We start from the raw sequence: 27,239 nt of genomic DNA, 5'->3' as shown, positions 1-27,239 counted from the left end.
TCAACGTCTACATGACACCGCTCTCCAACATCGCCCGATTGCACGACTTTAACATCGTCTCATACACCGACGACACCCAGCTGATCTTCTCTCTCACCAAGGACTTCGCCACCGCCAAAACCAACTTCCAGGAAGGAATGAAGGCCATCACCGAATAGATGAAGAACAGTCCCCTGAAACTGAAGTCGGACAAGATGGAGGTCCTCATCCTCGGCTCCACCCCCTCTGCCTGGGACGACTCCTGGTGGCTGGCCTTGCTGGGAGCTGCGCCGACACCCACCGTCCACGCACGCAACCTGGGGTTCATCCTGGACTCATCACTGTCAATGACCCAGCAAGTCAACGCCGTCTCCTCCTCCTGCTTCAACACCCTCAGCTTGCTTCGCAAGATCTACAGATGGATCCCCACCGGAACCAGAAGGGCGGTCACCCATGCCCTCGTCACCAGCAGGCTGGACTACGGCAACGCCCTCTACGTGGGAACCACTGCCAAACTCCAGAAGAGACTTCAACGCATACAGAACACCTCTGCACGCCTCGTCCTCGACATCCCCCGCCACAGCCACATCACTGCCCAACTGAGAGACCTGCACTGGCTCCCCATCAACAAGAGTATCACCTTCAAGCTCCTCACCCACGCTCACAAAGCACTCCATGACGCTGGACCAACCTACCTCAACAAACGACTCACCTTCTACACTCCCAACCGACAGCTTCGCTCCGCTGACCTCGCCCTCACCACCGTTCCACGCAACCACTGAATGACCATCGGCGGCAGATCCTTCTCCCACATCGCCGCCAAAACTTGGAACACCCTCCCCATCCACCTGCGACAGACTCAGGACCTGCTGACCTTCAGACCTGGCTTTTCGAACAGTAGCAGCTTCCTCCCCTCCCCCCACCCCCCTTTAGCGCCTTGAGACCTGCACAGGTGAGTAGTGCGCTCTACAAATGCTTGATTGATTGATTGATTGATTGATTGATTGATAGAGAATAGAGAAAATGCTCCAGAGTGAAGTTCTTAAGAGCGTTTGCTCTATGTTTGCTAGTAGGCAGATGGCAAGTGTTCCATCAAAAGTGTTGGGCAATCAAGTTAAGTAGGTACTAACGCAGTAAAGAAATACAATAAACAATGCACCAGACAAAAAAAGCCAGGACTAATCCCATGTAACCCAAGAAAAAATTAAAAGAAATTAACTGACATGCGATTTTGCAAAGATGATACCTTTATGTGTCTAACCCATATTTCAGGTTGCTACATTTCACGATTGCATAGGACAACTCTGCTTGCAGTTATAGCACAACGACAACAGATCCTTCAGTTATTTGAGAGAGCCATCTCATTACTTTTTACTGTGCACTAAGGTTACATGTAAGTTTGGTAAAAACAGGAAAAGCGGGAAAAAAAATTATTTATTTGAAACCATTTTCATTTCTTTTTTCGGTGTATGGCATGTAAATACACTTTTTGATACAAACAGGAAACAAGCAGTTGCAATGCAATAGGTCTCGCAATTGCGAGATTTCGAGCTATTGGCATTGTAAATGATAATGGCCTTTATTTATGTGTTGCAAAAAACATACAATAATAAAAAGCATTGACATTTACAATATGGATAGGTGTAAGTTTATAAAATGCGAGACCTGTTGTATTGCAAATGCTTGTTTTCAAGCGCCCCATAAAGGATGTTTATGCTAATGGAGGACATGGCCCTTTGTTTGGATGAGGGGCGTCTAAAGAAAGGTCCGCTGCCGCTGTTAAAGAAAGGGTTGCTGTGATATGTACTGGGAATATTTTCGGAGCTATGAAGTTGCAGAAATATTGTGCAAATACAAAAAAAACATCTGATTGAACTGCATGTAACTTTTCTAGTTACATATTTTAGATTCTAAAATGTGCCTCTGGGTAAAAAAAATGACCTGGATTGGGGGTGGGGGTTGGTTGTAGGTGATCTAATGTGTCATGTAAGTGTCAGTAAAAATATGGGACACCGCATAGTGTCAACTATATTTAAAGATGTACTCCCTCAAAAAACATTAAGACAATTCACTACCAAATTTCTTATTCAAAAATGTCAAATAGATAGTATGCTACCTTGTAGACTAATGCCCTCATTTAATAAAATTGGTAAAGCACTGCAAGTAGGCTAAACATAAGTGCTAACCCAGTGAGAGAACACATGGTAGGTTTATCAATTTATTGGTTGGCAGTTGCTGTTATCTATACTTTGTTTGTGTATAACCTACCAGGACGTTAATGAGCAATACCACATAATGTAGGGTAAAAGGGCGATGAGGCGAGAAAGTGAGAAAGTGATAGGCAAACAGGAATTATTGAATATGGCAGCACAAATGATCCTCATGTGTGGGGGCTGCGAAAACTATGTACGGGTAGATGATGTATCAAAGGCACAACTTAACGTGCAGCAATCTATGACCAAATCAGTAGTGCGCTACCTTGTAGAGCAATGGGCTGTTCGAAATAATTTCAACTAGTTTAGAGATGGCTGTTTGTTTAGTGAACGAACATGGGGTATAAATATGAGTGTTGTTGTAGTAAGGAATTGAAATTGGTATACTGTAAGTGTATAGTTATGATTGCCATTGAGTAGTGACATGCAATGGTAGGAGCAGGGCCCAAGGGGGGAGGGGCGGTGAGTGAGCGAGCGAGAGCCAAACTGTATTTTGTGTGCAAAGTGCTGCAAATGACAATGCCTTTTATTTATGGTTTAAAAACGAAAACAAAAATAAAAGTCATGGTCATTTGCAATGTCAATAGCTCAAACTGGGAATAAATGCAAGACATATTGCATTGCAAATGCTCGTCTAATATTGCATCTCTGAGCACACCCCAGAGCCGACATTAACCACTCTAATTGTTATAGAACTGATGTTACCCTTGTGGCAGTTGATGTTTCAAGGACGCTGGGAAAGTTGTTTGTTATTCTAACCACAGCCCTATATTACTTGGTGAAAGTGTAACTTTCTCCCAAATGGTCCAGACATATTATGTACTATTCTATCACCAATCTTGGAATATTTTGAGGAAGATTTAAAAAAAATACTCCGTTATTGTACAGAGGACAGAAATGTTGTAATTTAACGTCTCTGCAAAATGTGTACTTATGCTGCTCTGAGCAACTAATGGCAAAAAAAACAAGAAAGATAACCTTATAATATGAAATACAACACCACTTTGCTCCGGCAGTTACCCGATTTCATGGTTCTGTGTCTGAATCCTTATGATCTAGATTGCGTGTACACGAAGTAGCAGCAGCAACTACAGGTGGCGAGTAAAATAAAGCTAGATTTGACTATCATTAATATACGTCCTTGCTTTATTCTCTTTAAGTCTACAAGAAATTCTCCACCAAACGCATGTCAGGTGCAGATGCTGAACACCTTAACAGAAATTCTAATCTAAATGTCGACTGATTTTCTTTAGTTAATTGCTTCAAAAGCTGGGCTGATTGTATATGGTAACAAAGGGGGCTTGTTTATCTAAATAAAGACCCAAAGGGCTAGTACGCAGTAATCAGAAATAACTCTTCTGCTAACGAAATTCTGTTAATTTTATCAATTATTAGTTGAAGTTCTAGTGTGCCTCCAGCTGTGATTTTGTATAATACACAATGCCAAATATCAGAAAAGGGACGCTGCCTATAGAGGCGCACCTTAAACCAGAGATTATTAGTACTTGATTTGCTTGAGCAGAGTATTCAACTCATCTTCGAGGCTGTTGTCACCATGGCCACGCAGTTAAGCGCCTCAGTATTCAATAACTATTTCTATGTAAGGAAACTAAAACCCATTTTACAACTGTAATTAGAAATAAGTTGACTACTCAAATAATTACTACCTGCACTCCTGCAATGGTCTTGGCTTCCTCGGTCCCTTTTGAGCTGGCTACAAACAGCACAAAATACAGCCTTAAGAGGTTCACAGGATCATCGCGTATGCAATTCAAAGTGTACTGTGTGAACTATGACACTATGTACTCCTGATTCCAGGTATTGCCACTTGAAAGAAATACACGTCAACCTTCCAGATCCAAGCAAGTGGTCCCTGGATGCTGGTCTTCCCTTCCACTCCCGGTAGAAAATCTTAAAAATCAGACAGTCTCTGCTTCATTTTCCACATTACCAAACTTCAACAAACACCAGGCCCATGTCCGTTTTAACAAATATAATATAGGTGACAAATAACGTAGCGTAGCCTAACTGGTAAAACGAAGAACTCAACTACTCGGCGTCTGTCTGGGCAAGTGCACATCAGAACGCGCAGTGAGCGTGCACATCTGCTGTCCGGGCGCCAAAGAAGACACGCAGTGAGCGTGCACATCGGCTGTCCCCCTTCGGACGCCAAACCGACAACAATAGGTCTCGCCAAGGCGACAGCGCATGCGCTGCATCGCTAGGCGAGACCTAAAAAGAGGGATATTGGATCTTGTGTTTTGGATTTGTCTGTTATTCTGTGAAATTACGTACGAAATGGGGAGTGTTATACGTGACGTGTCAGGGTATGAATACCTTTGCTCCACTGAGCAGGAGTGGGAATAATGTTCCTATCCAGAGTTCAGGACCTCGAAAAACTGTGTTGTTACTTCACTTGGGAGCAAGGAATGAGGCTATTTCTGTGTGGTTAGTTTTTCCTGAAGGCTATCTGAGCCTTGGGAGGGAGGTGGCGAGACAGGTTCATATTAGATAGTGGCAGATAAAATCTATGTCCATTTCTTTCCAGTTTGCACAGCCCGTAATGTTTGTATGAATACGGTTTGGTATAGTGGCTCTTTGGTAACACTAGGCAGAAACGTTTGGAGTGTATTTTTCAAGAAATTGACTATTCGACAGAAAGTATTTGGTGCACTCATCACGTTTCTATTTATATTACCAAAGATATGCTCCCATTACAATGCATGAACGGTGAAGTCTCTATTCGATGAAGTGGAGATGCAGTGATCACCTTTAAACAATGGAGCCAGGAGCGGCTCTAGGCTCATGGCGGCCCTGGGCAGGGAGTGTAGGTAGGGGGCCCCGGAAGAGGGGGTCCGGGCGGGGCGGAGCGCGGAGGCCAGTGAAGAGGGGGGGGGGGGGGGGGGGGTCAGTGTGTTTGGAAGTGGAACAGAGCTGGAGGCCGCCAAATCAATGCCAGGGGCCGCCACGCAAATATATATCCATCCTCAGAGGATTATTATATTAAGGATATAAATTGGCATGGTGGCCCCTGGGGTTTGGTGGCCCTGTGCAGGTGCACAGCTTGCACATGCCTAAGGCCGCCCCTGATGGAGCTAGTCCACTGGTTGACACAGGACGCATATAAACTTTGGGCATCTGCACATTGTAGTTATGGAGAGTGGAGAGAGCTTGCTATAGATCTGTCCCCTATCTCCTCCCCAACGCTTGCCACCTCACTCCTTGCTGTCTACGTCTTCGTTGCCCCTTCCTGGACATGCTTGCTCTGTCCAGTCCAATCTCAATCAATCCATCCATCAGGATTTATAAAGCACAGCTAATCACATGATAGGCTATCAAGGTGCTTACAGGTCACAGAGGCTTATTCGAACAGTAAGGTCTTCAGGGACATTCGGAAATCTGAAAGCCCCGCTCTACCTCCTTCACTTTCTCTGTAGTGCCCCGGGGATAAGAGAGATCGCATCTGCATCTCTCTCTACTCGCCTCCTGTAGAATAACTATGAGAGGTCAGGCTGCAGATACAGGTGTTTGTGCCGCTTTAACTTCCATTAGTGCAGGGAAAGGGAAGCAGCAGGTTGTAAAAACAAACGCACTGTATTCAGCTATTTCTACGGCTTGTGCCTTCCCTGACAATGTGGGGCACGTTCCTTCCAGTGTACGGAAGACTGGCCTCTGCTGAGGACTGAAGACGCCTTTATCCTTTGTGCTCCTGTACAAGTTCTGTCCCAAGTGGCAGCAGGTGTCAGAGGTCAAAGACAGCACATTTGGATACCAAACATAGCAGCCCGTCATAAAAAGCAAATATACACTGACTACAAGTTAATCAGGAGATAACCTAAGACATGAAAAGAATGTGAACTTTCTCAATATTTACATTTCTGTAAGGCAAGGGGGTGTATGTGTGCTTTCTAGGTATGTATGGTATGCAGATCTAAACAAGTAAATACACCAATAATGGGCATTTATATAGTCCACATACACTAACAATGGGCATACACTTTTCACAATACAAAGTAACTCTTTTTGGGCACTTAACAGTTTGCTTTAGTTACTACCGAACCCAATGGTACCCACTTGATGAACCCAAGAATAATGATTGATTGAGTTGAAACCTGCTGGGATTCAGTCTGACGCATTGCAGGTTACATGCCCCTGTTCCACACATAACCCAGTGAGCTGGCTTACAAGCATGGGAACCTATGACTTGTAGGTAACACACACAGTGCTCTGCATCAGTAACAATAACCTGCTAAGCTTTGATATCAAAACTGTGACCAACAGATTACATACAGTCCTGTGCAGCACGTGCATAGACCCACTAGCTATTTTATTCTGTGTCATGCTGGGTGCACAAATGTGACTGCAAGAGGTGCTTTACACCCTTCGTTAGTTTAAAATACCTCTGTTAATCTTTGGTGTTAAAAGTCATTGTCCAATGGCACTTTGAGGTATTAATACATGCTATTGGCACGCTGGTGTATGGTGATATGGTGGCGCACTTGGATCCTAATCGGTTCTATATGTTTTTTAAACTATAAGTGTTTCTACTTCTTGGTTACTGCTGCTTTAATGTACATACTTGCCCATCCTTACGGTCACTGGTCCAAATAATGCTTATGTATCACCGCTTCTGCTCTCTCCTAAGCCCCTAGAAAATTGCGAGCTCCTTGGAAAAGCAAGAATGACAACAAAGGATGCATAGTGGTCAAGGCAGGTCACTCACGTGTAGCGGTGGCACAGGGACTCAATGCAGATCAAAACCCGTACATTGTCTCGAGCTCGCAGCTGCCCTTTCGTCTTCATCTCACTGTGATCTGTAGGAAAATATTTTCCATTATTTAGGCGGCACACAAAGGATATACAATAACAAGGCATCTGGTCTCAGTAGGGTCACTGAGACAGAAAAGGCAATAATGGGAACAGCGCGGATGGTGAATAAAGGCTTAATGCAGAGTTAGGGGGACTGGAGGAAACGATTAAGTAAAGGTAATTGCACACAGGCATAAATAGGGTGAATTGCAGGAAGAGAGCAGACAGTTCCACAAATTTAGTGCAAAGAACGATTTGCTTAGGGACAAAAAATTAACCATAGCACACATTCCTCACTGCCCTACCCCTGCCTTTAATTCTTCACTTTCTGCCTTTTTTCTTCCTTATTTCCATTTGTCTTTTCTTTGCTTCTTTCCCATCAATCATGAATCTAGCTCTCTATTTCTTTACTCCATTCCTTAATTATATATTTCTTTTTTTCCTTTACTTCCTCCTTCTCCTTCCTCCTCCTATCTCTATTTGTTTCCTCCTTTGTATGGTTAGTGCTTAACTTTCTCTTGTTTCCCTTCCTCCCTCCTTTTCTTCCTTTGTTACTGATTTAAATGCTTTCCTTGCGTCCTCATTTCCCTTCTCCAATCCTTTACTCAACTTTTTCAGTTTGCGCTTGTTTCCTGAGAAGAGATATTTCCTCCATCTACAGGGCTTATGTCTGTAGTATTGTCTCCTCTGCCGAGGCTAGATGTGTCTCTCCAGGATCTCCCATTTGTGGATTACCTACTTGACAACTCTTTTATGCCCAAACGTCCCTATCCTAAAGGATATGTGGTCTGGCTTGCGCTTTGTTGAATAAGTTATGTACTGCAAGGCATTTAAGTTGCACAACCACAAATTTTGCTTGGCAACACTCACCGATATGGACGTTGGCTGAGAACTGGTAGATTCCTGATATTGGTGCAGTGAAACGACCCGCTCCCAAGTTCATGCCAGAACCCCTGAGGAAGGCTCCTTTAGCGATAGGCTGCAGACAACAATGGCAAAGTGTTACACCAATGCAATATACTGTAAGGGTTCATGTGATGTCCAGCGATGACTGTGTTAATTCCTAATGGCAAACAATCTTAACTGCGAGTGTAAACACTACAGTTAACTGTGTAAACCTTAATGCACTTGGAAATATTCAGAAAGTTTGTATTCTCTGTCATCAATGTGCTTCTAACCAATCAGAACATAATTTACTTTAGGTACTGCAATTTGGCCCCTGCTGTGTCTGTTGCTCCTTTCCTCCTGCCCACACTGTATCTGTTGCCCAATACACCATGTACACGTTTCACCATTTGTTCTGGTGCCTCTTCCTATTAATTATCTGGTGACCCTTCTTTTGTGCTCGCACTATAGCCATTACTTGCGCCATCTCATCGATGTTATTCCGTCTAACCCCCCCACACCCTATGCCTGCTGTTGCCCCATTATAACTATATGGCATTCTATGTCCCCTCTACCCTTCCATCCTGTATCTGTTGCCCTTCTTTATTTTTTTTGAGTTGTTCTTATTTGTTCATATTATCAAGTACAAACATATATGTTGTGTATAAATATATACAGTGCTTTAAATGGGGCGGTACTGTCCGATACTGAGTACCGGCACTTTTTTATTTTTGCGAGGGAGAGTATCGTCACTTCTCAAGAGAAATGTAATACTTTTAATTGGAGAGTACCGGCACTTCTCAGAAACAATCAGAAACAAGCAGGTATTCTGGTACCTGCCCTTCTATTTTCCATTTCAAGCACTGCATATACGTATATAGCAGGTGCCGGATGTTGAGGTCGGACCAGACCTCGCAATACGTTTCCAAACAAAAATTGCACCGCACTGCAGGAATCACTAGTAACTGCTGTACTTTTATTAAAGCACAATTACCACCACTACCATCGCCAACGTTTCGACCAAGAAATGGTCTTTCTCACAGTTCACATTATTTTATGCATTCACTTTTCGTATTTCCTCAGTGTATAATTCAGGGTTGGTACCCTATTTCATATGTCTCTCTTTATTCTGTTTGTAATTACTGATTTCTACAAAATGGATAGGTACTTCCTACAGATGAATATGTAGCTCCTCGTCTCCGTTCAAGCCATACGGAGTCTTGGTCTTGAATCTGATGATCAGACGCGACTCTAGTCTCCTCAACTTCAGTGTCCGGTTTCCTCCTCTTACATTCACAGGGACTATTGGAATTCCAAAATATTGTATATCTTGCCAGTTTGTTTTATGTTGGGTATGCAGATGTTTTGATATTGCGTAGTTCATGTCCCCATTCTGGATCGCTCTCAAGTGTTCCAGGATCCATTTCCGCAAAGGACAGATTGTACTTCCTATATAGCGTAGGCCACATGTCCACTCGATCGTATATACAACATATGTTGTCTCGCACATTATTTTTTCATTGATTTGAAACGTCCTTCCTCGGAAATCATTAATCATCTTGGTACTCTTGCCGATCTTGCACGCTTTGCATTTATTGCACTGTATGAAGCCTTTTTGTTTGTCCATCAGCCAGGCTGTCTATTTGTTCGTGAGAAGTGGCTTCTTACAAGTTTATCCCTTAGGGGTGGCGCTATTCGGAATGTTACCATTGGTCTTATTCCAATTCTCTGCCCAATGTCAGAATCTTTCACCTGAACATTCCAGTATTTCTTGAGAATGTTTACAATTTTGTAGCTCTCCTTACTATATGTTAGGATCAATCTGGTTGTATCCTCTTATTCCTTAGTTGTATCTCTGCCTCTGTTTACGAGTGCTTCTGCTCTGGGTATTTTCATTGCCTTTTCCAAGGCTTCTTTCACATCTCTATGCTTGTAACCTCTCCGTATGAATCTCTGTTCTGTTTCTTTCAGGTTTTTCTCTGCTATTCCTGTATCCGAGCAGTTTCTCTTCATCATGATGAACTCCCCGTACGGGATACGCTTCTTCAATTGTGCCGGGTGAAAACGTGCACAATGGAGCATACTGTTTGTGGAAGTCGGCTTCCGATATATCTTCGTGTGGATTTGATCCTTATCAATATACACCGATACATCCAGAAATTGGACTTGTTTTTTGCTCATGTTGTATGTGAATTTAAGTCCCATGTTGTTAATATTCAGGATCTCAAAGTATTTTTTTTAATCCTCCATTCCAGATAAGAAAAAGTCCCCCATTCCAGATCAGAAAAAGATTGTCTATGTATCTTAGCCATAGCTCGATTTTAGATGTATATCTTTCATTTTCATCACACCATGCCACAAACTACTCCCACCAACCCATCATAAGTTTGGCGTAGCTGGGTGAAAATGAAACGCCCATGGCAGTTCCGCACTTCTGGGTATACACTTGATGGTTAAAGAGAATTATGTTGTTCCTTAGCATAGCTCGATCATTTCCATCAACATTTCAGTGTGTCTTAATTCCTGAATGTTTCTTTGGCGTAGGAAGTAACCCACAGCTTTAAGCCCAATCCCATGATCAATGGAAGTGTATAATGGCACTACGTCGATGGTTATTATTACGAAGCCTTTTCGCCATCCCATATTGGGTAGAGTTCGCAAGAAGTCCTCAGTATCCTTGATGTAGGAACTGAGATTTGTCACCATAGGTGCGAGAAAATGGTCTACGTATACAGAGATGTTCTGGTAGAGAGACTTACAGCTCCATACGATGAGTCTCCCAGGTGGATTTATTAGGGTCTTATGAACTTTCGGCAGAAAGTATATGGTCGGCATTACCGGGCTGTTATCAAATAGAAACCTGGCTTCCTCCTCATCGAGGAGTCCTTTGTTTTTTCATGCTGTTCTTTTTCAATTCTAGATCCAAGGTTAATGTATTAATTGGATTTGACAATAATTTCATGTAATTTTATTGGTCGTTTAGTTGTTTCATGGCTTCTTTTATTTAGTTCTCAGTATTGAGTATCACCATATTCCCACCCTTGTCAGCAGGTTTGATTGTTATTTTATCATTAGCCATAAGTTTTTGTAATGCAGTTCTCTCATTTTTGCTCAGACTCTCTTTCCTAGATGTTACGTTTTCCATTCTTTCAAGGTCTGCAACTACTAAATCATGGAATAGGTCGATTTTGTTTCCAGGGCTCAATGATGGACAGAATTTCGATTCTGGTTTAAAGACAGAGCTTAACTGTTTATCCGTAGTGATAATCAGATCTTGCACTGCATATATACATATATATATATATATATATATATATATATATATATATATATATATATATATATATATATATATATATATATATATATATATATATATATATATATATATATATATATGTATATATATATATTCTCCAAGAGAACTCCTAACAGCTACCTCCAATCCCACGAGATCGGCGAAGCAGGAGACGGACCACAATTGAGGGTAATAATCCTTTACTGCAGAAAAGGGTCAGATGATAAAGCCAGCAAAGACGCGTTTCGGGCCCAACGGCCCTTGTTTACATGTGTTCATTGTTCATATGTGTGTGTGTATATATATATATATATATATATATATCCCGCTCCATAGTTTCGCCATCTAAAACCCGGACACTGACAAAAGCTAAGGCTGAAACGCGTCTGTTGTTTTGAATTATTTGAATAAATCCTAACCGGGATTGAACTGACAAGAGTGCTGGTTCTTCTGTTTTTTGGCAGCGGAGCCAAGGCTCCGTTAGAGCCGAAACGTTGGTGACTCTTTCTGCGTGAATAAAGCTGTTTATACCTCGAGGTCCGTGTCCGGAGTCTGCTTGCTGGGTCTGCGCGAGCGTGCGAGCTGGGAGACAGACGGTGCACAGGATATATATATATATATATCACTGCAACCATTGACAATGTCAAAGTTGACTTCCTTGATGTTGAAATTTACATTGTCGATAATGAATGGGTGTGTGTTCTGCCATTTCACAGCCCTGGATGGGCCCTGGAATGCAGATGTCCATTGATCCCTCGGCTGCTGCTTCACAGTAGGCTCGGCGACTTCCGGCCCATGACCCCCTGTGGTTTTTTGAGCGGTGGGGTGCATACCTTCGCGGCTGGGCAGGTAAGGAATGCACTCATCCAGCAGCCCTTATTTCAGCGGGCAAAGGACATCACTGCATCCCAGTCTGCAGCTTCTCATGTCTCGATTGAAAGCCTGACGCTGTGAAATAAGGGCTGCTGGATGAGTGCATTCCTTACCTATAAGTCCCACAAAGCAGTGCGAGTGGGAGTGTCAAAGCGTCAACTCAAGTCGAGCCTCTGAAGACGTGATGTCCTTTACCCGCTGAAATAAGGGCTGCTAAATGAGTGCATTCCTTACCTGTGGGTAACTTGGAGCTTTCATTTACACGCAGCAGCCCAGCCGCGAAGGTATGCACCCCCCGCTCAAAAAACCACAGGGGGTCATGGGCCGGAAGTCGCCGAGCCTACTGTGAAGCAGCAGCCGAGGGATCAATGGACATCTGCATCCCGGGGCCCATCCAGGGCTGTGAAATGGCAGAACACGCACCCATACAGGGAAGAGACACGGCCTATAAGTCCCACAAAGCAGTGCGAGTGTCAAAGCGTCAACTCAAGTCGAGCCTCTGAAGACGAGCGTAGGCTCAGAAACGCGTCAGGCTTTCAATCGAGACATGAGAAGCTGCAGACTGGGATGCAGTGATGTCCTTTAACCGCTGAAATAAGGGCTGCTGGATGAGTGCATTCCTTACCTGTGGGTAACTTGGAGACTCTGAAATAATTAAAAACGGTAGTTTAATACCAACGTGCCCACGAGTGCTGTTTTCCTAACGTAAATCGTGAGGATTGTGAGCTACATGTAAATGCGGGGGTTCTGCCACCGCAGACTGCACCCACCCGCGAGTGTCCCGTCTTTTTTGGCAGAACTTGGAGCTTGGGATATATATATATATATATATATATATATATATATATATATATATATATATATATATATATATATATATATACATATATATATATGAGCGAGAGATCGGCTGATCTCAAAACGCGTTGGGTGTTTTCTTCTGCTAATTAAATACTGACAAGCACCGTACTACAATTGAGCTCCGACTCTGGGTTTTTCCGTGGGAAGGATTGAGACCAGGAGTGTGTGCACATTGAGGGGCTGGCGAACCCCGTCGTGAGCCCGCCGTTGAAGTGGCTTAAGCACGCCATCCTTGCGTGTGTGTGTGTATATATATATATATATATATACACATATATATATATATATATATATATATATATATATATATATATATATATATATATATATATATATACATATATATATATATATATATATATATATATATATATATATATATATATATATATATATATATATATATATATATATATATAGCAGCGCGCTTGCCCTAAAGTCCTTGAAAAGAAGGCAAGAGTAGACCCAAATTCGTTCTTTATTCCACAATCACCATGTCGCTATGACATGTTTCGGATGGAAAGAGATGGCCTTGATTACATATATGTGGGCAACCCTTTTCTTTGTGTTTAGCGGCTGGTCCGGCTGCAGAGAGATCCTGCCGCCTCATCTGCGGATCCCTGTGCTTGCAACCGTGCGCACTTTTGGATTGGGGGGGCCTCACCTTTGGATACTATTGGTGAGCAACGAGCGCTTTCCTTTCATTTTTCACCCACTTGGTATTAGAATTTTGGAAATAAACCCACTTGGACTGATTTTAATAACGGGGGGACCTAACCCACTGGGGTCTCACGGAACTTGCAGACAGTCAGAACAGGCACAGGAACTAAGTGACCCAGAATGCCTTGCCTGATGATACCCATTTGGGCGGGACTGTTCAAACGAATAAAGGTGTTCCAAATTGATTGCTGCCTCTGTTTACTTTGTGCAAGCCAGTGAACAAGGGCTACGGCTTGAAACGCGCCTGGCTTTACTTGCAATTGGAAGTTGTGGTCCCCACTTAAGTTGCTGCTGCCATTGGTGTTTGTGCTGAAAACCGCCCCCAGGAGTGACCTCTCTATTGTGGGCAACCCTTTTCTTTGTGCTTAGCGCCTGGTCTGGCTGCAGAGAGGTCCCGCCGCCTAACCTGCGGATCCCTGTGCTCGCAACTGTGCACACTTTTGGATTGGAGGGGGCCTCACCTTTGGATACTATTGGTGAGCAACAAGCGCTTTCCTTTCAACTTTCACCCACTTGGGATTAGAATTTTGGAAATAAACCCACTTGGACTGATTTTAATAACGGGGGCAACTAACCAACTGGGGTCTCACGGAACTTGCAGTCAGCACAGGCACAGGAACTACGTGACCCAGAATGCCTTGCCTGATGACGCCCATTGGGGCGGGACTGTTCAAACGAATAAATGGATACTATTGGTGAGCAACGAGCGCTTTCCTTTCAACTTTCACCCACTTGGTATTAGAATTTTGGAAATAAACCCACTTGGACTGATTTTAATAACGGGGGGACCTAACCCACTGGGGTCTCACGGAACTTGCAGTCAGAACAGGCACAGGAACTACGTGACCCAGAATGCCTTGCCTGATGACACCCATTTGGGCGGGACTGTTCAAACGAATAAAGGTGTTCCAAATTGATTGCTGCCTCTGTTTACTTTGTGCAAGCCAGTGAACAAGGGCTACGGCTTGAAACGCGCCTGGCTTTACTTGCAATTGGAAGTTGTGGTCCCCACTTAAGTTGCTGCTGCCATTGGTGTTTGTGCTGAAAACCGCCCCCAGGAGTGACCTCTCTATTGTGGGCAACCCTTTTATTTATATGTATATATATATATATATATATATATATATATATATATATATATATATATATATATATATATATATCAGTATAGCCACCCTATAGCATCATAACGACATCACACGTCTTTCCATAGAAGAGTGCTGAACAACTATATCTTAGTAACTACATGGCTCACAAAAGAAGTAACCATTATGCCTGTATCAACATGGATGATTTCCACCTAACAACAAAACAAAAAATAAGAATTAAGAAACAGAGCAGTGAACAACGATCTTACAACTGCTCGACTCATCAAAATTAACATTAGTTAATTAAAATAAATAATAATATTAATTCATTAATAAACAGTTGTCCCGTGTTTACGTATATCGGAATGAGGCCATCTGCCATTTTCTTTGTAACCACACTTTGTGTTGCCCCTGCCATTCTGACCGCATGGTACACATTGCCACTTCTATTTTGATCATGTTCTTTCGTTGTCCCTTTTATTTTGCCACCCTGTACCTGTTTCCACCTATTTCCTTTTTATGCTGCCTTCTTTGTGCGACTCTCATATTGTGCCTCCTCTCAATGCTGGCCAGGTTGCATCTTTCAGCCTCCTATGCACACACATATTATATGTTTTAGGCTTTAGGGAAATCGCAAAATAGCAGCGTTTGCGATAAAAAGATGGGAAATGCGATGTATTAAAAAAATTGCATCGCAAAATTTGCGATTCCTTAATTTTGCGCTATCATTTAAGGAATCGCAAAAAGCGATTCCTTAAATGGTATGTAAGAAAGAAGAAAGTTTCGCGATTTCACTCTAAGAAATCGCAAATTACCACCAACTTGTAGTTGGTAGTAATTTGCGAATTCTTCAAAAAATGCACTTTTTGAAATTTCTAAAGGTGCCATGTGACGCTCATACATGCCCTTTGGGCATGTATGTGCACCATATGTGCACACATGTAAATTTCAGGGGTGCAGCAGGGTGTCCTTAAGACACCCTTGCACCCTTGAAATTATTCTCAATTTGCGATTAGCAAATTGCGAATCGCAAATTGAGAATAACTTTCCATTCATTCTTATGGGCCTCCTGGCCCATAGAAACAAATGGGAAATTATTCCTTAATTGCGATTAGCAATTTGCTAAACGCAGTTAAGGAATTTTAAGAAATCGCTAAAAAATAGCGAATTTCTAGATACATACCATTTAGCAATTCTCAAATAGCAATTCGCAAAAAATCGCTATTTGAAAATCGCTAAAGGGTATCTTGATACATCTGGCCCTTATTGATTTGCCAAGAATCAAAGGATGGTTCCCCGCATGTAAACATCTCCTCTTTTCTGCCGAACGGTACCCACCAACACCCTCATCATGTCAATGCGACAAAAAACAGGAAATGCGATGTATTTAAAAAATCGCATCGCAAAATTTGCAATTCCTTAATTTTGCGCTATCATTTAAGGAATCGCAAAAAGCGATTCCTTAAATGGTATGTAAGAAAGAAGAAAGTTTCGCGATTTCACTCTAAGAAATCGCAAATTACCACCAACTTGTAGTTGGTAGTAATTTGCGAATTCTTCAAAAAATGCACTTTTTGAAATTTCTAAAGGTGCCATGTGACGCTCATACATGGCCTTTGGGCATGTATGTGCACCATATGCGCACACATGTAAATTTCAGGGGTGCAGCAGGGTGTCCTTAAGACACCCTTGAAATTATTCTCAATTTGCGATTAGCAAATTGCGAATCGCAAATTGAGAATAACTTTCCATTCATTCTTATGGGCCTCCTGGCCCATAGTAATAAATGGGAAATTATTCCTTAATTGCGGTTAGCAATTTGCTAATCGCAATTAAGGAATTTTAAGAAATCTCTAAAAAATAGCGAATTTCTAGATACATACCATTTAGCAATTCTCAAATAGCGATTCATAAAAAATCGCTATTTGAGAATCGCTAAAGGGCATCTTGATACATCTGGCCCTTAGTGATTTGCCAAGAATCAAAGGGTGGTTCCCCGCAAGTAAACATCTCCTCTTTTCTGCCGAACGGTACCCACCAACACCCTCATCATGTCAAGGCTGTTGACGGTTGACCCCAAAACCCTTTTCAATGGTTTACAGGATGAGATTACACAGCTTGGACTGGAACAAGGCATGAGCGATTGCCATTCGCTGAGACTTTGCCATGTGTTTCCCTTTCCACTAGTCATCTTTTGTTGTCTTAATGTGCTTTCGTCAGTGTGATGGGTCTGTCGTGGCGTGGAACCGTGGTCACTGTGCCGTAGGATCCAAGCTACATCTCACTACTGATTACCAACAAGGCTGAAGCCAGCGTGAGGTTGCTTGTTTTGGTAAAGTGGACATGGCCTGGCAGTTCATACTGGACTGTTTATTGGTGGACTGCAATGTGGCCCGAGTGGCTGGCAGTGGATGAGACGTTTGCATGCATGCTTTTGTTGCTTCATTTTAGCAGCTGAAGGCAGCAGCAAGTGAGTGCCAACAATGAATGGCACAAAAGCCCAAATAAAATAAGGCTATGCAGCAATGGATGCCTCAAAGACATATGTGAGAATAAGTAGTTATAAAGCAGAAGTTGGCCTGATGGCGGTGAAGCTATGATTGCTTGTTGTGACGCTCCATTAAAGTTAACGAAGCCTAGCTGCGGGCCAGAATGAAGCTCAATTCCCGATGTGAGACTCGCCCTCTTTGAGCGCCACCCGAGGCGCGCGTGCTGTGAGAAGCGCGCGTGCTGTGCCACCACGAGAACAAGCGGGCTGTCTCTCAGAGTGTCAAAGCAGCGGCTGCAGTAAGTGGGCCGCAGTGGGGCGCCTGCCAATCACACGGGGAGGCAGACATTCCGAAGCCGTACTTCCATCAGATCGACTTTGTTTACTGTTAGTTTTGGCTACGACCGCCTGGCTTTGGCTTGAGGTGAAATTAAGAGGTAATAGGTAAGAGGAGCCAAAACACGAGTATGGCCAAAACATCACTCCACCAGGCACCCCTCTTCTCCAACCACAAGAATTCTTCCAGAAATTTGGAATGGAAGGCATCGGGCGCATTAGAAGCAGCCTTTCGTTTCTATGAAGAGGAGGGCTGAAACAAACAGGTAAACAGAGACAGGCAAACATTGGTGGATGGACAGACATACGGGCATGCAAAGGTAAACAGACATAAAGGCAGACGTACATACTGACTGCATGAAACAGAGCAACTACCGTATGACTGGACAGGCAGAGACGTATACCGACAGGTAAGTGTCCAGTCAGGCACAGGTGGCCAGGCATAGGTAGACTGAAAGGGAAGCAGGCAAGCAGGTTGATGGATGGATGGATGGATGGATGGATGGATGGATGGATGGATAGATGGACAGATAGCAGCAATTGTTGAGTGAGACACTTCCATCCACAGATACAGGCTCACTCACCACGCACAATATACACCACACTCAGACACTCTCAAATTATTTGTTTTTTTTAATGATATTGGTGTAACACATAACTAGCCAGCTTAGAGCTTCACACAAAAAATACTGTGCTGCAGAAAAGTGAAATAAACAACAGCGAGGAGCGTAGAGGTGATGCTGTAAGGATCAAGGGACAGAGGGGACACTACTTGTTTAGGTAGTCACGAGGAGCGGAGTCCTCAGGGAAAGGGAGCAGGCCTGGATTTGGTCTTTCTCCCTCAGGTAGGTGACTCTAAATTCTGGGTGTCCGTGCGCCAGGAGAGGCCTGATGCTTTTTTTTTTTAGCTGTAGTTACTCTGAGAAGGAGAGAGTTGCTTCTCTTCTCCGTGTCTCTTCAACCCTCTGCCATGAGTAGTTTATTGTTCAGGCCGAGGGGCAGAGCCTTTTCTGAAGATCTTGGCCTGGTGCAAAGTAACAGGGTAAATGCAATAACAAAAGAATAAGGGAGCAGACAATTAAGCTAAAAAAAGAAGTTCTGAATGTAACTAAGATGCACCCCAAAAATAGCAGAAACATTGACCACGCGTCATTAAAATTCTAATAGGTATTCGTATAATTAGACCACCATCCTTTTAGCAAGTAACGCCTTGAGTAGTGCTGCACAGGAGAAAGGGCAGAGCTGTGGATGGACCACTTAAGAAAAGCGAGAAAAAAGCCTCAGCTGACATGTAGAGAAAAGACTGTGTGACGTTTAAGGGTCAGGCTGACAACGGAGTGCCTTTGACTGTGTGTGCTGTTGTTTAAGAGCTTGGAGGACTGTAACACCTGGTCACACGGAGCTGGAGAAGTGCCTACATTTTGCATTTACATGAAATTCAGGACATTTCTCGAAATGCTGCATAACGTAATTTTGAGTAACTTTTGTACCAGGGCATGCACTTTGAATATTAAACTTGTGATACATAAAAAAAGGGAGGAATTGGAGTAATGAAGATTGTAAGTAAGTAATCTGGGCATTCCTGAAGCTTCAAAGAGGCCACTCAAGGGTACATTAAATAAGGAGCAAGAAAGCTTAGCAGTGGTGCTTTAAATGGGAAGGTGCTGCTTTGTACTAAGAACATGCACTTCTTTAATTTGACTGAGAGAGTACCCTCACCTCTCTACTGTGATGCACTACTTTTAATGATTTGAGTGCCACCACTGCTCATTAGCAAGCACATACTCTGGAATAGTGAGTACCCACACATCTATAGTTCCATTTCAAGCACTGCTTAACGTTGATGGGAAAGAAGAAGCCGAAGGCTTTGCACACTTAGGACAGTACTTCCTTGGTTAACTTCTCCGGATTCACAATTATAGACCAAAGGCGAAGTTTATCTTAGGTCACTTGGGGGACTGCCATGATGCTTCCAGTAGCATGTGTCATAGGATTATTAAATACATCCAGAATTGACCGATACCACGTGGGTGGATTAAGAACTGTTTAAGGCAGTCCAATAATTACAGCAATATGCACATGTGTGTCTACCCTATCAGACATCAAAATCCACGCAATGGTAACAAAAACACTAAAAGAAAATCAGGGGAGTAGAATAAGATTTGGTAGAACCTATGCATGCTCGTAGCCCGCAAACAGTGCAGTTCGAGCCACCTTTAGCGAACAAACCAGGGCTCGAGTCGGGGTACCACGCGGGTGGACGGCGTCCCCCCACTTATTTTACTGGGTCCTCGATAACTGCAGCAAATGGAGCCACACATTCACTCTTTGGCCTCTCTGGGGCGAGATCGGAGCATATTCAGAACGCTGGTCATGCGCTGGCTTCTCTGATGCAATCGCATCTAAGGGGTGAGCAAGGGGAGGCAATGAGTCTGATGGTGCAAGCCACCTTTCGTGACGTCACTTCCTGTAGTGCCGCCAGCGTCCCCCCACTTCTTTTTTTTAGGACTTGTGCCCTGACTCAAACCACACTTTATGCAATAATGCACAGCATGTGACTATCTGCTAACTCTGCAGACTGAACTCGGACAGCAAGAGAAAGTGACATCACAGAGAAGAGAGCGAGAATGTGGTGACTGGCAGGTGGATGAGCAAAGGAAACCTAGAAAAGCACCTCCTCTCCTCCCTCCACACACACACTCACGCTCTCCTCTGGACTGACCACAGCTGCGTCCACTTTACCTACAACAAGCCCAAATCCAACAACCACCCCCAACCAACTCTACAAAGAAACTGGAACAAAATCACCATCGACCAGATCTCCTCATCGCTTCGTCTAAACCCCCCAGCCCACTCCTCTAACCCCGACCAGGCCGCCACCAACCTCACCCTATGGTTATCCAACAGCGCCGACATCCTAGCACCACTGAAAAAACGACAAATCATACTTGGCAGCAAGAAAGCCTCCTGGTTCAACGATGATCTCAAGAAATCCAAGAAACTCTGCCACTCCCTGGAGAAGGCATGGAAAAAAGACCCAACCACTAGCACCAAGGAAGCCTTCAAAAACGCCACTCGCACACACCACCAACTGATCCGAAAAGCCAAGAAAACTGCCTTCAAGGACCGACTAGATAGCAACGCCCACAACAGCAAGGAACTTTTCAACATCGTCAAGGAATTCACCAACCCCTCGGCCATCTCCAACGACATCACCCCCTCTCAAGCCCTCTGCGACTCCCTAGCCTCATTCTTCCACAACAAAATTGCAGACATTCACAACAGCTTCGATAACCAACCCGGAGACCAACCCAGCCAACCATCTGCTGGACCTTCACCACCCTCGAACTTCCTTAATGATTGGAATCCAATCTCCACTGAGGACACTATCCGCCTGATGAACTCCATCCACTCAGGATCCCCAACTGACCCATGCCCTCACCACATCTTCAACAAAGCAGACTCCATCATAGCACCGCACCTCAGAGACGTCATCAACTGCTCCCTCAACTCCGCCACCTTCCCAGAAAGCTGGAAACACGCAGAACTCAGCGCACTTCTGAAAAAACCCACAGCGGACCCCACCGAACTCAAAAACTACCGTCCCATTTCACTCCTTCCATTCCCGGCCAAAGTCATCGAGAAAGCTGTCAACAACCAGCTCGCCGCCTTCCTCGAAGCCAATAACTCCCTCGACTCCTCACAGTCCGGCTTCCGAGCCAAACACAGCACCGAAACCGCCCTCATCGCAGCAACAGACGACATTCGAACCCTACTGGACAATGGAGACACAGTCGCCCTCATCCTCCTCGACCTCTCCGCAGCCTTCGACACAGTCTGCCATAACACCCTCCTTCAGCGCCTCAGAAACATTGGAATCCAAGGAAAAGCACTAGAATGGATCACCTCGTTCCTCACCGGAAGAACCCAGAGAGTCCGCCTTCCACCATTCAAGTCAGAGGCCACTGAAGTCATCTGCGGCGTTCCACAAGGATCTTCACTCAGCCCCACCCTTTTCAACGTATACATGAGCCCCCTCGCGACCATCGCACGCCAACACAGCCTCAACATCATCTCCTACGCGGACGACACTCAACTGATCCTATCTCTCACCAAGGACCCTCACACCGCCAAAACTAACCTACACGAAGGAATGAAAGAAGTTGCCGAATGGATGAAACATAGCCGTCTGAAACTTAACTCTGATAAAACAGAAGTCCTTATCTTAGGTACCTCCCCCTCCGCATGGGACGATTCTTGGTGGCCAGAAGCCCTTGGAAAAGCACCCATCCCGACAGACCATGCACGGAACCTGGGCGTCATCCTGGATTCCTCACTTTCAATGCACAAACAAGTCAACGCCGTCTCCTCATCCTGCTTCAACATTCTTCGCATGCTCAAAAAAACATTTCGTTGGATCCCCACCGAAACTAGGAAAACGGTCACCCACGCCCTGGTCACGAGCCGACTGGACTACGGAAACACCCTCTACGCCGGTACTACCGCTAAACTCCAGAAAAAACTCCAACGAATTCAAAACGCCTCAGCCAGACTCATTTTAGACATCCCGTGTAAAGAACATATCTCTGGTCACCTGAAAAGCCTCCACTCGCTTCCCGTCAACAAGAGGATCACCTTCCGGCTACTAACCCACGCACACAAAGCACTCTACGAAATCGGACCAGAATGCCTCAACACACGACTATCCTTCTACTCCCCCTCCCGCCAGCTACGATCATCCAACCAAGCCCTTGCCACCGTACCTCGCATCAACAAAACCACCATGGGAGGTAGATCCTTCTCCTACCTGGCAGCTAAAACCTGGAACTCCCTTCCCACCCACCTTCGCCTTACCCAGAATCACCTAGCATTCAGAAAGCAACTTAAAACGTGGATATTTGACAAATAATTCCCCTCCCCTCCTCAAGCGCCTTGAGACCCTCTGGGTATGTAGAGCGCTATATAAATTCTTTGACTTGACTTGACTTGTCAGAAATGATCAAACAGTCCAATGCACGACCTCCCCCCTGACTGTCTCTTTTGCCCTCCTCTGCTTCACACAGTTATATTTTAGGGAAATTGTTTTCTTTTCCTTGAATTTGCAGAGATTGAAACCGTAGTCATCCTAGTGTAAGAGCACTGGATTACATAAATGGCAGTGGGTGATGTTACAAATAAGAATTATTGCTCCACTCTGAGAAATGCCCATAGAGGAAAACCAGGATCAGATAGTTTTGCACCCGTTTTCTTTATTATAAAATGAGTGCAAATACAATTTTTTTAACTTGTAAGTTCCTTTAGGGCTCTTCCTGTAAGAAACTGCACAAGGAAATTGCTAAAGTGTGCAGAAGCAGTAACGCCATGCGAAAAATCACCTGATAAAAAGTTTCACACATTATTCTGCATTATGCACCACAAAAGTCCTAGTAGGGCACAAAAAACAACCCGATTCCGTGTGCAGATGGTATTTGTACCTAAGTCTTTGTGCACCTGTTATTACTTCGTAACTTAGAATGAGGCCTTAAGCTTTACCTAATTGTCACCCCTGGCACTGCTTCTTTAAAATGCACTATTAACTGTTTCAAGTCGCATTTGCATTTTTGCTGCGAAATGCATTTGCTAGTTCACATACATTGAATATGTTTGCAAATTAAATGAATGTTCTTGAATTTCAACTGAAAGGTTTATACACTTAAACATTTGTGGTAGTTCGAAATTTCAATAAAATGATATTATTTTACATTGCAGATTTATCACAGGCACCACCACTGATGTTGTGAGCAAGTGACTTTAAACTAAACCAGGTGATGTGCTATTCTCTGACCCTTGCACAATGCAGTGCTGTAATTTTTTTATGCAGTGCTCCTTTTGTGTGATGGACAGTACATCTAGGCCTACGTTTTCTGAGGTCTCATTGAAGATGCAGCACCATCAAGGTAAATAAAGGTCAGCGTTGAGAAAGAGGTGTTGTCTTTAACAATAATACTCACTTTATTTACTGTTTAGAGTCATAGAGTACTTAAAATGGTGAGGAGTGCTGAAAACTAAAAGTTAACCATTGCATTTCCCAGTTTATATGTTACTGCAGATTATTCTAGCAAAGCACAATGCAGTAAATAGGCCAGACAAAACTTCTTCAAGCTTAAACCCAGCCTATGAGAAGAATGGACACAACGCTGCTTCAGTGTCCAGGAAGCACTCTTCAGCATCACAAAGACTTTCAGGATGCAGCCCAGGAAGTCTGATTGGTGATGCTCATTACCACATTACTTAGTTAGTGCAGGAGAGCAGGACATGGGTCCTGCTCCAGTGATTACAGGAGGGCAGGGCATCAGATTAACAGAATTGGCTCTGCACTGGTGAGCTACAATACTACAAGCATCAGTCTTTGACTATTAATGCCATTTCTATGTTTACACAATCTAACTACATACTTGGGGTGGGTGGAAGGTCCAGCTATAAATAATGCATAGGTTGTATCCTCGGAAGTTGGCAGTCCACACTTCCCAGCATATCACAAAAAGTCTGTATCCCATCTTCAATAGAATACTAGCAATTCGTCTGATACCCTCTCCCACTCATCTCTCCCCGAACCAGGTCAGTTGAATTACTCACTTCAGCTTAAACAGGAGGCTACGCTACTTGCTCCCACCAGACAGGGAGAGCCTACAGCTAAACTGACAATCACCTACAATGGGCAACAGGGATGTCTCTGGGCCAGATTCTAACAGGTGAAGTTAAGCAGTGGAAAAACACAAGAAATGGAGGGTGGGGCAGTTGTAACATGCAGATTTCACCTTTGAACTGGTATTTGCCTTGTGTTGCTCTATGGGATTTGCTGCTGTTTTTGATGTGCTCTCTGCGCACGGAGCCAGTGACTACCTTCAGAGGGTGCACATCTTCATCATGCATCAGATCCCCCACGTTGTTATTATGCCCGACAGCAATGAAAAGTTTACAGACGTATGGAAACAGGCAGAAATGTAACCCGATGATCTTCTACTTAAAAACCTCTCTCATTAAAGGCAATTAAATTAATAGCAGGATTGATGCTCCCACAGAGCAGGGTACCACGGGACGAGAGCAGACACCAGAAATGATTGCAGGTAATTTGGGCCTGTTGCATCTTGAGCCGCTGCCTCGACAAAGCAAGCGTACTTTTGATTTATTTAATGATTTACTGATTCTAGAAGTACAAAGGCGGTAAACCAATCTCAGAATTGTAGCTATATAAATATTCCTCCCAAACGGTGTGGCTAGAACCACTTCCCTTTACATTCCCCTTTCCAGCTGACAGGCCCGCAACACTTACCATTCCATTCTACCTCCTGGCAGAGAGGTCTAGATCATTTGCCATTGCATCCTTGATTCCAAGCCTGCCCCCTCCTCAAGTGAGAGGCTCTACTGTCGTCCCCATAACCCCCACAGAGGCACTGCAAATTGCACTTCTCACCCCAGTCCTGCTTCCCAGAAAAAAGGCCCTGGACCACTTTACTTTCCAGAACAAACATCTTACCCCAGCTCAGTGGTTTTGCACCTCTCTGCCTCCCTTCTGAGAGGCCCAACATCACTTAAAATTATATTACTAGTCCCTCATTTGAGGGCCCTGCACAACATCCAACTCACATGTTACCTACCAAGTGCGATTTTCTGCACCACTTGTAGTTTAAAGTCCAGCTTCTACCTCACTAGACAGAGATCCCTTATACCTCTACCTCCCAGCTGATGGCCCTGTACCACCTACAATTCAAGCTCTAAAATCCCAGTCACCTACTGCTCATGAATAGCACTTTTATGTGATGCCTGTTTCCAAACATTCATATGCCCTCATGTCTCGAAGTCTGCACACATCCCCTTAGTTTAGGATCCCCATCTTACCCTACCTTCCCCATAAAGCTATCTTCGTATGCTCTAACTCCTCTGACTCACCGTCTGGAAGTTCTGCAGCTCCACCAGGGTCTTTTTATCGACGGTAACTGGACCCTTCAGCTTACAGTGGAAGGCTTCTTCCACACGCCGGTACGGAGACAAGTCCTCAAGAATGGGGAGTAACGGCGGCAATTCACTGGGCAGCTCCGGTGTGGCCACCAAGGCTCTCTGCTCTGCAGCTTCTGACGAGGAAGCAAAACATTAATTACCATCTTCAAGAACGCTACGTCCGTGCTCAACAGCTAGGTTTGCACTCTTTAAATACCAATACATACATAAACACATTAAGGGTGGGAGGGTGGAGATTTATCATTTATCAGCAAAGTTGGGTGAATTCTAGACTCTTTGCATGCCACAGAGGTGGGAACATTTTTCTGAAACTCTCCGAATTCAATGAGATGAAGCTGAGCTCATCTACAGGCCGCATATTGGGCTGATATCCATAAAATGCCTAGGCCATGCATTGCAGGGCATGATGTGATATGAATAGCGTTCTGTGGTATGGTTTGCAAATTACTCTATGCTGGTGCTGTGGTGTGTCTGGGGTCAGAGCTAAGAGGGGGAGGGTGCAGTGGCGTGTGGGAAGGGTTTGGGGGTGCCTAAAGCATGGGAAATTGCCAGAGAGGGTGTTGGCTAACCAGGTGGGGATCAGAGCAAGTGGACATGCTTAGGGGGTTGAGGGGTTATGCCAAGTACAGATGCCAAGTGGCAGCAGTCACTGTGGCCCGCCCCCCATAGTGTTGTGTAGTTCCACAGGATCTGCGTGTTTAGACAATATAAACTAAGGGTACAGACTGATTCCAGACACCCGAAGGATATGTTAGTCTGTAGACCAGCTAGCTCACAGTGCCACTATGAGCCCCTCTTACCAAGGAGAGAAAAGTTTCTGGCAACTATCGAACATGACAACCCTGACTCCTCAGGAATTGTGGAAACAGAACAGTACTTTTCGCTCAGTCACTCATGCTCATTCAGTCTCAGAATAGAACAGAATAAATGGTGGGGACGTTTTCGATAAGTATTTATTGAACCAGCGTCATTCTAGTATAAAATACGTGTGCTGCAACAACCATGAGACATACACATATATATATATGATTATGAGCACCAATAGAGTAAAGAAAAGATAGAATTCCATCATAGTGCTAAAACAATGAATATATACAGGCATATAGATGCATAACAGTAACAATTTGTACTCCTACAATGCGAACCCTAACTAGATGTACCTAAATGTACCGATCATGTATGTTGGTGTATAGCCAAGAATCCCCTTAGGATAGAGCCAACCCCATTACCTGTTGTGGGAGAGCGAAGGACCCCATGTTGGTCTTGAGATGGACACTGCATGCGTGCAGGAGGATCTGCGTGCATTGACCTCAGCATCTCGCCTCAGCGTGTCAGCATGGAAGTCCTTTTCTCCTCTATCTGCCCAGTGAAGATGTAGCACTTATATACCCGATAGGTACCCTCAGGGGTTTTACCTAGAAGCGTACTCTGGGCATGTCGGGCAAGGATGACGACAGAGGTGACCCTTATACAGAGTTATTTTGCAGAAGATGGTAATCCTGCTGTGATAGTGAGAAATCTCATGCATAATACATGAGGCTAGTTTTCGGAGAAAAACCACACAACAGTCATGTAGCACCTAATTTGCTAAAAGGTCAGTGTCAGACCCATTATGTAGAACAATAGTAGGACAGATGTAGGTAAAAGGTTGTGTAACTACAGAGGCCTATATTGGGGTACATTGGGGTTCA

General features: G+C 44.1%; 1 protein-coding gene across 2 annotated transcripts in view; it reads right to left on the bottom strand.

Annotated features, from left to right (window-relative positions):
* The window catches only part of C1QTNF12 (C1q and TNF related 12), a 153,220-nt gene that overhangs the window by 38,078 nt on the left and 87,903 nt on the right, over positions 1 to 27,239 (bottom strand). The window contains exons 4-6 of one of the 2 annotated variants that reach the window (XM_086921464.1): positions 25,480 to 25,658; positions 7,872 to 7,980; positions 6,916 to 7,006 (exon numbers count right to left, since the gene is read on the bottom strand). In XM_086921464.1, coding sequence (XP_086777590.1) covers positions 6,916 to 7,006; positions 7,872 to 7,980; positions 25,480 to 25,658 — 379 coding nt within the window. Of the gene's footprint in view, positions 1 to 6,915; positions 7,007 to 7,871; positions 7,981 to 25,479; positions 25,662 to 27,239 lie in introns of both variants that reach the window. The other variant, XM_086921463.1, reaches the window with a different exon arrangement.

This window comes from Lissotriton vulgaris, chromosome 5 (assembly GCF_964263255.1).
Source record: "Lissotriton vulgaris chromosome 5, aLisVul1.2, whole genome shotgun sequence".
In the NCBI taxonomy this organism is placed as follows: domain Eukaryota; kingdom Metazoa; phylum Chordata; class Amphibia; order Caudata; family Salamandridae; genus Lissotriton; species Lissotriton vulgaris.
This window is presented reverse-complemented; position numbering and strand designations above follow the sequence as displayed.